Source organism: Barbatula barbatula (genome assembly GCF_947034865.1).
Source record: "Barbatula barbatula genome assembly, chromosome: 12".
Taxonomy (NCBI): domain Eukaryota; kingdom Metazoa; phylum Chordata; class Actinopteri; order Cypriniformes; family Nemacheilidae; genus Barbatula; species Barbatula barbatula.
Genome location: NC_136775.1, coordinates 17,066,105 through 17,080,832, shown reverse-complemented (window position 1 = coordinate 17,080,832; position 14,728 = coordinate 17,066,105). Strand labels below are relative to the sequence as shown.

The 14,728-nt window shown below is 38.6% G+C and overlaps 1 protein-coding gene across 1 annotated transcript in view; it reads right to left on the bottom strand.

Annotated features, from left to right (window-relative positions):
• Positions 1-13,922, bottom strand: part of LOC306901350 (F-actin-uncapping protein LRRC16A-like) — a gene marked incomplete at its 5' end in the record, with an annotated part of 48,363 nt that extends 34,441 nt beyond the window's left edge. Inside the window, 11 exons of the mRNA XM_079469031.1 lie at positions 2,642-2,728; positions 3,733-3,827; positions 3,937-4,025; positions 6,138-6,213; positions 6,594-6,667; positions 7,212-7,282; positions 7,376-7,473; positions 7,708-7,829; positions 8,390-8,449; positions 13,262-13,312; positions 13,902-13,922. Of these exons, the coding sequence (XP_079325157.1) occupies positions 2,642-2,728; positions 3,733-3,827; positions 3,937-4,025; positions 6,138-6,213; positions 6,594-6,667; positions 7,212-7,282; positions 7,376-7,473; positions 7,708-7,829; positions 8,390-8,449; positions 13,262-13,312; positions 13,902-13,922 (844 nt within the window). The remainder of the gene's footprint in view (positions 1-2,641; positions 2,729-3,732; positions 3,828-3,936; positions 4,026-6,137; positions 6,214-6,593; positions 6,668-7,211; positions 7,283-7,375; positions 7,474-7,707; positions 7,830-8,389; positions 8,450-13,261; positions 13,313-13,901) is intronic.
• Between the last annotated feature and the right edge of the window lie 806 nt (positions 13,923-14,728).

Sequence of the window (14,728 nt, the reverse complement as noted above, 5' to 3'; positions counted from 1 at the left end):
CCAAGCATAGCATGTCACTCACAAAACAAAGTTATGATATATTTACGGTAGGAAATTTACAAAGTATCTTCATGAAACCTTTAAATCCTCATGATCCTAAAAAAAATCTATAATTTTGATGTTTTTTGGCTATTGCCAAACATGAAATTCGCCATGTTGTTTCAACATTAGCCCTAAACGGAGAAACTGCTCGACAGATTGCGTTTCGAAATGACATTATCTCCTTTAGCAAAGAAGTGAAATCGCCGGTGACATCTTTTTCCTGTGTCAGCCACCGTAGTGCTTCAAGAGGGAGGGGTGGAGTGAGCCATTGGTTGCAATTCGCATTCTCACCACTAGATGCCGCTAAATTTAATAAACTAGACCTTTAACACCATGCTGATGTCATACTATCTATATAAACTGAGCGGACTTAATGCTTAATTCACACGAGTAGTATGTGTACTGTATGTGGCGAGACTGACTGGACTGTCATTTAAAAGCAGCTCACTGTAGGGATCAGATACATCACCGCAGGTTATGTTTTGCTAGTTGCAGTATAAATTGAGTCTACTAGAAAGTCAAATATGAGCAAGGTTTTAGTTTCTTGCATCTCTGTAGGATTCCTCTTGCTGACAGGACCTCAAACTGCCCTTTGACCGTATTCCCACTGATCGGACTCAAAGACAGGAAGCACTTCAGCCATGATGTAAAACTGGAGATATTTTCATAGGGTTTTGATTGTCCAGATGTCCAGTGCAGGCTTTATAGGGATTGTAAACCCAACAATTTTAATTCTGTCATCGTTTATTGACCCTTAGGAAACACAAAAGAAGATATTTTGAGAAATGTCTCAGCGGTTTTATGTCCATACAATGGAAGTCAATGGGGTCCGATTCTGTTTGGTTACCGACGTGTGTTTTTAATGTACACCCGTGTGATGAGAACAGGTCGTGTGGCTAAACAATGTCTTTATGAAACGATGAGATTGACAAGGAATAATAAAATGTTGTTAGTTTGTAAAACCTATTGCATTAAAGAAATCATTTATGAACCCCCATGCTGTTTCAAACATACCTTTTGACTTTCTTTCGTGGTACAAAAAGGACACTCTCAGTCTCCATTTACTTTCATTGCCTGTGACTGAGGTGACTAAATGAATACAGATATTCAATTTTTTAGTCAACTATCCCATTAATGTTGTCCAATGCTTTTATCATAAGTCTCAATCAATCTAAGGAAATGGCTCTTCTACAGTAAGTGCAGTAGGTCTACTAAATTCAGTTAGTACGTACTGCTACACCTTACAGTCTCCTGTGTAATATCATCACTTCCTGTGAGTAACTTCTCTAGAACAGACCAATCCATCAATCCAACATGTTCTGTGACCATTCAAACCCTGCCAATAATCCTCACATAAATTCCAGATATAATCCACCTTTTGCCCTGTACTCATTTATCTTCTGGCAGGTTTAAGAGTTGCAGTCTAGGAAATGACCCTGTAAATCTTTTAGGACTGATCTTACAGCGGACGGAAAAGATCAATAAGCAAATACATTTTCAGCAAATATACAGTATGTACATCCAGAAAGGAAACATGCAATGAAAGAAAATTCCAATTTATGTGACAACCATCGCAACCGCAAAGGCAGGTATATGAAGCCAACGTAATAATCAATAAAACAGAATGAAAGTACGTTAGTATTAATAATGACTGTTGCCAAGGGCAACACTAAAACCTGTAATCCGGGAAACCCTTGTGCTCGAGTTTCATTATTGATACAGGCAAATTAAATAATTTGAACTCATCTGGATATTTTATGTCCATGCCATGTGATCGGTTGTACAGTCAATATTAGCGCTTTCTGTTTTGAGGTCCTCATCACTCTGACTGACGGACATTATCTCTAACATGGCAAATGAGCTTCTATTTGCACAGAAAAAATGAAACTTCAGAACAACTCTAATTACACAGCGCTAAATGTGTTGCCTAACCTGGTAATATAGAGAGCATTTAATGACACTGTGAACGTGATGGACTGAAATAAAATGACACACAACTCAGAGTGCCTGTATAATTTCAATCTCCCAGTTTGCAAACAAACCAAAATAAATTTAGCAAAATAATGCCCTACGAATTAAAGTCTATAGAGAATGTGGCGCTAACATCACGCTGTATTGCATGCTGGGTGTCGCGGCCATACATGGTGGGTCGGTTGTGCTGTGTTATAAACTGCAACAGCAGTTGTCATTTAGGACAGAAACTAGACAATGGAATAAGATTTTTTGTTTTCAGACTTGTAAACAACGCGAAGGAAATCACATCGAGGATTGCCCAAGCATGAAACGAGCCGTGACGTAGATCGACAAGCTCTATAGGGGCAATACATTCCAGAGCGGAATCTATGATGTCTATATTATTACTCCAGATGTGTTATTGCAGTTGTATAGTTATTCAAATTGTCCTTTAAAAAGTGAGATTACTGTTGAGGACAGATAAACCTCCAATTATTTGTTAGCAACATGCTAAACGATTAGCAAGCAATTCTAGTCGTGTAGAAAAAACAAGACAAAATTATTTTCTGTAGCAATTGAAAACAGAGATTGACTTGGAATGAACCGAGGCATTTTGTCAGGAAGTGAAGGAGGTTCCTTGATGTACCTTTGGGTGACAATGAGGTTTTGGAGAAGTTCAGATGCTTGAGGCCCTTGCGGAGTTTGGCAAACTGTGCACCCAAAGAGGCAATCCCTGCAAAACAAATCAAGAAGTTATCAACAAAAAAGGCCATTGACAGACAGTTGCTAGGGAGTTTTGGGTGTTAGATAAGGTGTTGCTACCGCAGGATGCTCTGATGATAGCTGGGGTGATGGAGTCTGGCTGCTAGGGTGCCCTACATTTGAGTTCATTACAAAGAAGACATTCTTTGTCCCAAGTAAAAGCCGTCCATCCTCAAATCTTTTCTGGGGCCTATGACTTGAGTTCTAATACGGATTTGAAATCCTTAAAATTGTCCTATTAATAGGAATGTCCAGCAGACAAACACTAAATGCTGGTAATGCTTGACATTAAGATGACTGTTAAAAAGTGTCCCAAGCTTTCTGAATTCACCCTGTATTATTATATCACATGAGTCCAGCTTGCCATCTTGTTGCGTATGCATTTTCTCTCCAGCATCACTCTAAGTAGTAATGTAAAGAGCCCAATGTCTGTATACGTCCCAGCTTAAAAGACAGACTAGTAAAACTGCACGCACAATATTTTCTCCTCCAGTTATATCTTACATGTGGTCAAGCACATCCACACACAGAGCTAAAGATCCACATCCATGTTTTATTCATAGTTTCAGTAAAAACTTCAAATATTTAATCCCTCGTAGGTTTTAGTGAATGGTCTAAAATGTGCCCCTTACTACACAGACAGGATAATTCTGGGTCACATCTGAAAGGCTTGAAAGACTACGTGCGCTTTCCAACCATCGCGACAAACCATCTTCAGCACGGTCTGGAGCGGTTACAGTTATGTTTCCTGGTGAGCCTGGTTCAACACGGCACAATTACAAACTGTTCTCGGCTCGATAAAGCAAGGAGAATGGTTTGGTTGCGATGGTGGTAAAGCGCTTCATATATTGGCTGGTCTGTCAGGATCTGCATTGATGACAGAATAGGTTTTGTTGATGATGATAGAATTTGTAAATGAGTAGAAAGTAATGTGGGTAATAATGTGGCGATATTAATGCCTGGACAATAACTCACCCCTGTCCTCGACAGGATTGTTGGCAAGGTTTATGGTCTGCAGTCCTGAGCTGGCGTTGTGACCGAGGGCATTAGCTAATTTCTGAGCGAAGTCCCTGTGAGGAACAGAGAAGAAACACTCTGCAGAAACTAAATGGGTTTCATAAACAGTGAGCAGAATATGAGCTTTAAAAAAACAATGTGACATGTTATAGATGCACTCACGTTTTGAGTCCAGCATTGTCTAGAATCAACTCCTCCAGTCGGCTGGATCGGGCGACCACTCTCAGAATCTGATCACACACATCTGCAGACTAAACACACCAAACACGACTCACACACTTTAAAAAAGACAAAACCTTTCAAGACAAACATTTTTGGGGTTTATAACAATAGCACAACCTAGTGAATATCGTTTTCAAATAACACTTCCTGAAAACACCGGGATCTTTTCAACAAGTGATGGCAAAAATATATAAAAATAATGGAACAATTATATACTATGAATGGGATTGGAAATTTTGGAATTATTTCTAAATATCTCTGCATTGACTTGAGTTTACTCAATTGGGAACTCACTCCCTAAACCAAAACATTTATCTTGGACCATACTTAATTAAAATTTAAACCTTGAATATTATCTTCTAAACATCTACTCGTACAAGAATGAAAACTTAGATGATCAAATGCAATTGTTATTTTCAACAATCCGCCCAAGTAAATGCGTACGAGAGCTCACCAAACCGTTAGTGAGTTATGACTGCCAAGAGACCAAACTAAATGTGGACAGGATTAAAAATGTAAAGTCTCTGAGCTCTGACCCAGTACTGACATCTAGGATCTAGTCTGCTGCAGTCTTGGGAGAGAATTAAACCAAACAGAGTTTTCTGCTGAGGTAACTTTGTTTTTGAGGAATCATTTATAGTCTGTCAGCCAAAACCATGAACCCACATGTTGTAAATAAATCTTACTTTATCATTTTTATCAAATACTATTACTGAGTGACGTCAAGGATCACATGTTGAGGCCGGTATATGAGAGAGGCCTTTCAGGACTGTGAGATTCATGCATTGGTCGAGTGATGTGAGAATCTATGAGTAAAGCGGCCAACAGCTGCTGTGAAAGCCGTGGAACAGAGGACGGTCCTTTAGTAGGTCAAAGAACAAGACCGATGTGTCATACAGAGCAAAAACATCACAGAACAGCCACAGATGACTGTATTCACTGCTGTAGCTAAATATGCTCATATGCTCAAATATAATATTAAATGTTATTTATTAATCATATTATTAAAAAGTATTTTGTGTTATTTTTCTCCCACAGATGTTCGCGTCAAAAGACGTTACCACTTTACACACTGGAGTTACTGGGATTATACTTTAAAGTCCCAGTGAAATAAAAAATTATACTTCCTATTTTTTTATGAAATATTGCAGCGTTCATTATAAATAACTTACCAATGTAGGTCATTCTCTATTTAGAATTCATGTGCCCTCATAATCTTTGGTTAACATCTAAAAATGCCCTTCCACCCTTTAGTGACTATCGATCACAAATGACGGAAGTTAGACGGCTTGGGCGGAGCATCCGTTAACTCCTCCCCTTCAGCAGTCGGTATTCTCCCGGTTCCATTTCCAAATGCAAAGGCTGTTTTTATACATCCAACCAAATCGCAGTGAAAAAACAAGCCACGCCCACTTTTTTTCTCATTTGAAATTCCACTTAATTGGAAATTGGTCAGAATACGGAAGAAAAACCTATCGCTACTTCGGCTTCACGAGGACTTTAATAGTGGATGCATGAGCTTTTTGATGCTTCATCATGTAAATAGATACATATATATTTTGAAATGTCACAGTATCTTTTTATATGTCAAATGCATTTGGGAAAATGAAGGGAGAATTTCAATGTGTGGGTGAACCACAAGCTTTTCTGGCATGCTTGATAAAACGCCTTTTTTCATAATATTCAGGGTCTTCCTTTTTTATATTAGATATCAAAGTGGCTAAATGCATGAAATGTGTACAACCAAGACATTTAGCTCTCAGTCTTATCTCTGAATGGCTCTTGTGGGGGAGCTTTTGAATCATGATGGCTCATTTCACGCAGATTCATCAGCTGCTCGAAACAATTCATACAGACCCATGTGACAGCTCCTTATCTACAGAAACCCTGTCTAGCACTGCACTCATAACCCTCTCTGAACACAGGTTTACATTATAAGCCATTGATTGTTGCCATGGAGACCGTGTGTATAGACAAAGAAACCCATCGTTGCTCTTATGCGGTACGTGCAACACGATACATGTCTAACCTTCAAACCAGCCATTTATTTAAAATAAAACATATAACCTTTTATAAAAGTAATACTGTCTGCAGATGTGTTTAATGTCTTGTCTGTCTGTTGGGTAGACAGTTTGACTCACCAGTTTATAATCCTTGGTGGAGATCTTAGTGAACCACTGGTTGTATTCCAGCACTGCGATTATCGCCACCAAATCCCTGCACACATACATATATCCAGGCGTAAAACAAATCGTTCACTTCCACTCTGATGAAGCAATTTAAACCTTGGGTTGACCCGCTTTAATTCAGATTAAGTCATTTCACTAAAGTTGACATAATCCTTATCCAGATTTACATAATAATGTTGAACTCGCACAAATCAGGGATTAAACCATCGTGATCTTTGAGATATTTTAGATGTTTAAATGTAGAATATATATTTTGTAATTGAGAAAGTACACATACATAAATAGCAAATAGTATAAAATAATTAGTATCTGCAAGGCCTTAATAGTTTTTTGCAAGGCTTAAATTCTCAGCAGATAATATTGTTTCAAAACGGCTCGTTTATAGATCTACAGATACACGTATGATACCTGTTCTCCAGGTGACTGAAGTCCTGTAGGTTCAGCTCTCGTGTGTCCTGTGTCAGATAGATCGTGTCCACATCCTGAAATGTGAGAGGCAGACTATTTTAAATTGTTACTAAAGTACTAAGAAAGACAAATGTTCAGGCTAAAATGAAATATATCAGAACTGAAAAGAAATACAGGGTCCAAATTAAGAGTTCATTTGAAAAAAAAATGTTTTTTATTATGTTATCATATTATTTGTGTTAGTTAGCTGTATTTGCTTAGGTAATATTAGTTCATCAAAATAAACCAACTTTAGTTCAATTGATATTAAATTTGGAATGCACAATTTTAATAGTTATTTGTTTTTGCAAATGAACTCTTCAAATATTGATCTATTGTTTTCAAAAGATTTGGCTCAATTGAAGGATGGAAGGGCTTTTTACGACACATTTTTTGGCATAAATGCTCATTCAGATGATTCATTGGTAATGCTGAAAGCAGAAGGTGTGTTTATCTCTAAAAGTGGTCTCTCGAGGAACTCAAGCTGGCCAGAGGGAATCTTGAGTCAGACGCATTAGAGAACAGATCAATAGTGCACACTGTGTGTGTGTGTGTGTGTGTGTGTGTGTGTGTACTGACCCACTGAACCTCTTCTCGGTACGGAAGGCCTAGCCAGTCACACACGCACCTGTACTGCTGTGAGAACCCCCCTGGAGAAACCAAGATGCGTATGAAACTCATGTCAACCTTACTCCGAAGCAGATACACATGTTCCATGACAAAATGCATGATGGGAATTTTACCACAGGGTCCAGGGTCAGATCCGCTCTGACTCTCCCAGAGCGCCTGCAAAGTGCTGATCCTCTCAGGAGGCTCCATGGACAACCTCTTCATCACCTTCCTGCAGAAATCAGAGAACAAGAGCATAAATAAAGACTTCAACATGTCAGAAGGGATGTCGATCTTCGTATATTCATTCACCTGTTCTTTGATGTTCAGTGCTCTATGGTGCCATTGCATTTACATGGTTTTCTAAGATAACCAAGTACCATCATTCACGTCTTATACGGCACGTTTGCGTGTTTCAGTTGTGTGTTCATTCAGTGTTGTTTGTAAAGCTGTCAAAAATACTCACAGAGGAGACAGACCAGGCCAGATTCTCTGTAGGCAGCTGCCAATGTGAGCCACCAGCTCATTCACCTCATCTGTAGATGCCATCTTAAGAGATATCTGACCCCGCTCATACTCCACTGCAAACTGACACACAACATCAACACCGCATGCTGTCAACACTGGAATAATACAGCTCAACAGTCAACGTTTACAGGCATTTACATGTATGCATTTGGCAAATTAAATACGATGTGTTCTTGTTATTTACAGTTTTTTAAATGTCTATTTTATGATTTAGTTTATTTAATTGAAATAAAATACATTTTCTGTAACACTGTGCAACAAAGTTTCATTTCTTAATCCTAGTTCGTGTTCATTTGAGCATTTATACTAATACAACTTTACATTCAAAAGTTGTATCTGTTTACATTAGTTAAATGTACAGTGAATCGCTTTAACAATTGTATTGACACTAACAAAAATGAATGAGGATCAGTAAATAAACGCGGCAATCCTATATTGCTTAACCTTTTTGTACAGTGTTACCACATTTTCATGTATGTACTGTATATTTATTTATCGTTTCATTAAATGTTTTTGCATCTATGATTTTATTTTGCGAATATGAGCGAATGTATTAATTCATTGCACTGGGTAAGTGCGTTTTGGCACATCTGTAAGTACCACAAACTGTGAATTATTACCTGTGTTGGCTTGTTACATGTGATGCCTTGAATCTCCAAATAATTGAAAGTCTGCTCCACCTAAAACAAAGAAACACTAAGAATAAATCATGACCTCAGGCATTAAATGTATTCGTTTTGTTGTCCAAGCTCAACGTTTGAGCCTAGCAATAGCAGCATTTACAACCCAGAGGGTAAAACATGACTCTGTCCTACCACCATCACGCGAGCATATCTTTACAAAATATAAACGAATAACACAACCTGATTTTACAGGTATAAACTAAAGTCTAAAACCGGACAGGCCTGTTTCTAAAGACTACATTGATCATTAATAATGAACTTTTACACGGTTAATATTCACAGACACGTCCTCAGACGGAACATGTACAACAGCACCCACACAAACCGCAGTCACACACGCCTTTTGCACACAAACACACATCATAAAGATTCTGATGGGCTTGTCAGAGCGTTTCCCTATATTGCCACACACACTGCATGACTGGTTCCCTTGCCCTACAGTTCAACAGATTCGGCATCAAGATAAAGGACTTCCGCACCGCACTAGCACACACAACACACGCTCGCTCAAGGGATGAACGCTGACATGACAAAAAGTGACAGGCCACTCTCCCATCATGACCACTGAACACACCACCACACAAACTCCAACCACAGTATTTTGGCGAGACTACTGATAGAGTGAAATAAAAAAAATTATCCTGAAATATACATTTTCTGAAAATGCCTGCAATGAAACTCACAGGTATGGCGAAATGCAAATGTTCGATTAACCACAGTCTCATTTATACTTGGAAAAAGAGATTAGGCTCATATCCTGACTGAGCAAAAACCCACAGCCACATATACAGTATAGCCCAATAACACACCCATTTAGACACTTTTCTGTGGGTACAAAACATTTCCGCAACATATCGAGAAGGTAAATTAGTTGTATTGACAGCTGTAGGTGTGTGAATTGAGGAATTAAAGTCAACTATCTGTCAGTTTCATACACTGATAAAACCTTCCCGCTGATAAACACTTTACCTTGGTTCCCCTGATTCATATATGAACATATAATCATTAAACAACTAAAGCCCTTGTGAAGATAAAGGAAGTAAAATACTGTAATAGAAATGTCTTCTGTTTTACAAATCAACACAATAGAGATGTTGTTGCATTTGAAAAAGACCAGAATATTAGGATGGGCTCTTTTGACTGGGCCAGTAAGCGTCCCATAATCATAGCAACCAACTTAAAGGGCAAGGTCATCCAAAATTCTAATATGTAATATGTGACTTTTTACTCACCCACATGACATTAAATATATTTTGAGATCACCTGTCGTCTTCAGAGCACAAATTAAGAAATTTTAGGTGACATCTGAGAGATTTCCAGGCCTCCTCATAGACATAATGGTTATAGTTTTTGTCAAAGTCCAGAAAAGTACTAAACACATCGTTTCACATCAATTGGTCCATCCAATCACAGTGGTTCAATAAATTTTTTTTGAAGCGACGAGAATGCTTTATATACGAAAAAACTAACCAAAATAACTAATGGATATATTCCCCTCTGTCTTGTCAGTCTATGGTGAACGTTGATGAGAGCACTCGGTGGGCAGACGGCGTTCTGACTTACAACCCGGAAGCGCAACTCTGTGTTAACAAGCAGACGCACACGCGGTATATAAGCTGAGCTTCGCAAACTGAATGCATGTGCGTCGAAGTGCTCTTGAAATGAGATTTTAGGTTGAGTTTACCCTTTAAACCCATAGCAACCACATTTCCTTAAGAAAGTGAACCCTTGTTCGATGAATGTGTTGTAATCACAGTGTGAATTGAATACTATTTACATTACCATTGTTTTTCTAGAAATATCAGAATTGAACTATATTCAATATAGTGAGATCATGGTACATTTATGGTTACTATAATTTAACTACAAATAAAACAAAAATAAAATATGCATAAAATAGTTAAACCGTCTCTCAAGATTTATATGTGCAAAAAACCAAACAGATCAAAAGATGAGGGCAATTAATTCAGTTAATTTAGCAACTTTAATTAGCTCTGTGATACAGGTTATTATTACAATGATCTCAATAAGACCCCCGCTGACACTAAATGAAGCTCAAGAGCTAATCTCAACTCATTCAGATTAGGTTGAAGTGTCAAGAGTTTCTTTAGGGCAAGACGCCGTTGTCGTGACTGTCAAAATGCAAAAACTGGGACATCAAGCGTATGCGAGTGTGAAGCTCACGCTCCATATTCAGTCCATTCCTAGGGAAGCTGATCTTCAAGCTTGCATGTTAGACCTTCCATTGGAATGGACTGAAAACCACCACCTACTCCGCGACCGGAGAACTATAAAACAACATAAACATCAAATTCTGTCTCCACTGGATGTGACGCGCCTTTGGTTTCTATTGTGTTTTGCCATGTTGCATCGCACCACTCATGTGCGTCGCAGAGGATGTAAGATGATAACGAATCGAACTTGTTGTAGACTTGTATGCCAGCTTGGCGCTGCACATCTTGGACATGACTGCATTTTCAACAAGTTAATCAGTGAAGCCAGACATCACTGCATGCTTTTAAAGCCATATTCAAGTGTTCTTGTCAAAAAAGTCAGAAGGGTAGAACCCATGAGCAGGCAGCGGTGCAATACATGTTTTACTTTAATAATACAAAATAAAAGACCCACTGTGGGGAAAACTAGAACAGAACTAACAAACTATAAACGAGGTACAAAGAAAAACTTACCACAAGGGGCAAAACTGAGAAACAGGACAATCTAAACAAGAGCTTCGGCAGGGTAGATACGGTACATCACACAAGGCGTGGCAAATATGGTAAACATAGTAAAATGCAACAGCACAAGACTGCAGAAACGAAGGAATGATAAAGGGGAACAAAAAAGGGATAATTAACAATAGGCAAGTGTGGGGAATCAAACACTGGCGGGAAGCTAAACGAGGGGGCGGGGTCAATGATGGGACAGGAGAACGGATGATCATCGTAAACAAACAATGATCATGTGTTTCCACACAAAACACCTGGGACTGTCATGACCCTGCCACAAGACTAGAAAATCATGACAAGGTGTGGCAGGATCATGACAGTACCCCCCCTCAACGGACGCCCCTTGGCTAAATATAAAAATAAATTATTTGATATAACATTTTATTTTTAGACCCACACGATCATCCATAACCGATCCTCAAGCACTCAGGTACTCTAGCCAATCACTAAGAGGAACAACCCAATAGTAGGTTACTAACAGATAGTAAAAGTAAAAAAATATGTTGCACATGCTACGAATAAATCTGAACGCATTTCAGACAGAGACTTTTAATTATGCATTCCAATTAAAATCAATCAAACTGCAGTTTCTTTTGATTAAAGCCATGATAACAAAAAATACAGCTTACTAACACAATAAAAACATGATAACATAATAATAAAAAGCATGCTTTTTGAAAAATGATATTTATGTGATAAACAATGCATAAATATTTGTATGTGCATATTTCTCTAATATAAAATAAGTTTTGTACTTGCTACCTCTGTAGCACCAGTGCCACGTGCAAAAAAAAGTTAGCCCTGCCATATTCAAGACCTTCACAGCTGCAGTACATTCTACAGACACCCCACACACAAGTGCCACACTGCTGGACCTGCCGTAGTGAGCAGATTTATTTCATGCTAGTGAACACATACAATGTTTTACAACTGTACTTACCAGTACCAAGTTTTCCTACTAGACACAATATTTTGTACGCCTTGTATTATGAATGACTTAAATTGGAAATGTCAATTATGCATATCTAAATTCTGCAATGTTTTCTCTATGTTCTTTAGTGAGTTGCAGTCGCAGCCAAAAGAAAGCGTGTTCACACTTAAATCCTATAAGAGAGCACCAAACATGTAACCAGTTGTCTTTGCATATGCATACCAGGACTTCTTCTCTCCGGTGTTTACGTTAAACACAAAGTAAAACCAGAGCACTAGGTGTTCATGAGGCACACTGTGATCACAAGCATCATGTAAAGTGCACTCAAGACTATGCAAAAAGCAACCAAGTCTTAAAATGTGTGTAGTACTGTTGATTTCAAATGAAACACAGTACACTAGATCTGTTTTAGTCCAATTGTAGACTTGGTCCAACTGAAGTTCTCCAGGTATGCTGCATGCTTAAAAAAACAGTAGGTGAAGAGTTTTATCTCTTCAGAACATGACCTGCATAGTTTTCCTTCCTAACATAAATGCTTTGAAAGTCTTTGAAAGTCTGAAGGCCTCAGTCGGCCAGACTGATAGACCGACTGAACCTACAATCTGGTTTCAATAAACAAAAAAAAACCAAGCCTTTCACTTTTGTATGTGTAAATGTAAGGAAATAAAATTAGCTCAGAACAGAAACCATTATATTTGTGTAACATTGTGTGCATGGTACATGTCATGTACAATGCAGTGCCTTTGGTAGCTGCGTGAAGTCAGTCATTGCCCAAGTTGATTTACTTAAGCTGTTCAGTAATCTATCTGATCCATTTACTAGTAATAGGAAGCCTTGGTCTGTGGCATTATAGGATGTCACAACATGATTAACCTATCCTCTGCACTTTCAGCTGTTGTTACAGTGAGTGTCAATGGAGAGCAGGTCACCAGCGAAAATAACTCATCTTAATCCGCCGAAGCCCAAAGCAGAAAGAGACAGCATCTATTTCTTTAAAGGTGGAATGGAGGTGTGTGATGCATTTTAGTATTTCAGTCCTATAACCACTCAACCCAGATCAAATTCTGCAGAGAATACGGTTTTGAGAAAGACACATTGGGCAAAAACAAATAGTTGATTAGTACTGCTGAACCACATACTAAATGTTCTTACCTTGGCGGGGATCCGTGCACTGAGGAGATAAGCCCGATGAGATGCCAACGCCTGCAGATGAGACAAAGAAAAATATAATCAATTTCAAGTTTTCGCACATGGACCTCATTTAAAGCCATGCAAAGCCACATATGGGTCAGGGTGCTCAACACCGATCCACAAAATCAAAGCTTTCAAATGGAGACCTCTGGTTGAATTGACACAGAAGGGCCCCTTTCAATCTTTCAAGCCTCAGTTTAGTTTAGGCTAAATTTTGAAAACATATCGATACACCCTCAGAAATGTCACAGCCCTATAAAACAACAGCCTTGTGTGGATTGCAAGGGAAACTGTAGGTTCAGGTATGTTGAGCTATTGTGGTTTAGGGTGGAGGGAAACACAGTAGATGCCTGTGTGTAAGAATGCGAGAAAGTATTAGTGATGATTTTGAGAAAGAAGCACAGTCTACCAGTCCGACCCCACAAGTTACATTGGCTCCCTATTGTCGCTCGCATTAAATTCACAGCTCTGCTGTTGGCCTTCAAGACCACCACTGGTTCGGCACCCCTATATCTTCACTCGATAATACAGACTTATGTATCTGCCAGATGCCTAGACTCTGCAAACCAATAACGTCTTGTAGTGCCATCCCAAAAAGTACCTTCTCTGGACTGTTCCACATTTGTGGAATTATCTGCCCGCTGTTACAAGACCAGCAGATTCTGTAGCCATCTTTAAGAATCGGCTGGAAACACATCTCTTCCATCAACACCTGACCGATTAGCTCTGACTTCTTTTCTACTCTTTCTATCCTTTAAAAAAAAACATAGCTCTGTATACTGTGGTGGGCTATATGGGACCAGTTTTACTGCGCTTAAGCTTTTTATTGACCTTATGTTGTTCCAATTGATTCCGTTGTTTACCTCATTTGTAAGTCGCTTTGGATAAAAGCGTCTGCTAAATGACTTAATTTAAATGTTTAGACATAAGATCACGAACATACTTCTGTAAATATGCAAAGTTTGATAGCCAGACGGATTCGCTCGGTGCTCTGCACGGGACAAACACACTAATATTGGTAAAATAACCGCTCTTTTAATGTATGTGTATGATGATTTTGTCATACGATGTGGCAATTCGTGGAAGTGACTGTCATTTAACATATAGCACTAATGAGTCGATTGAATTATTATTTTAAACCCGTTTAAATGTCTGACAGTAGAAAACGTCAATAAGAATGATTTTATTGGAAACTCAGTTGTATTAAAACACAATATGTGTACCAACACTAGTCTGACGGAGCACAAACATGACACGATGACATCTTAAGTCTTAAATATGCTAATTGGTACGTCAACAATCGTGACCCTAAAGGCCCGTTCAGATTACGGGATGTGCGAAAAAGCTAAACGAAACCTGACGAACCAAGTTTTCATATCAACGACGAAACGAATGTTCGCTTTCTTCTATTTGACACCGCACGGTAGA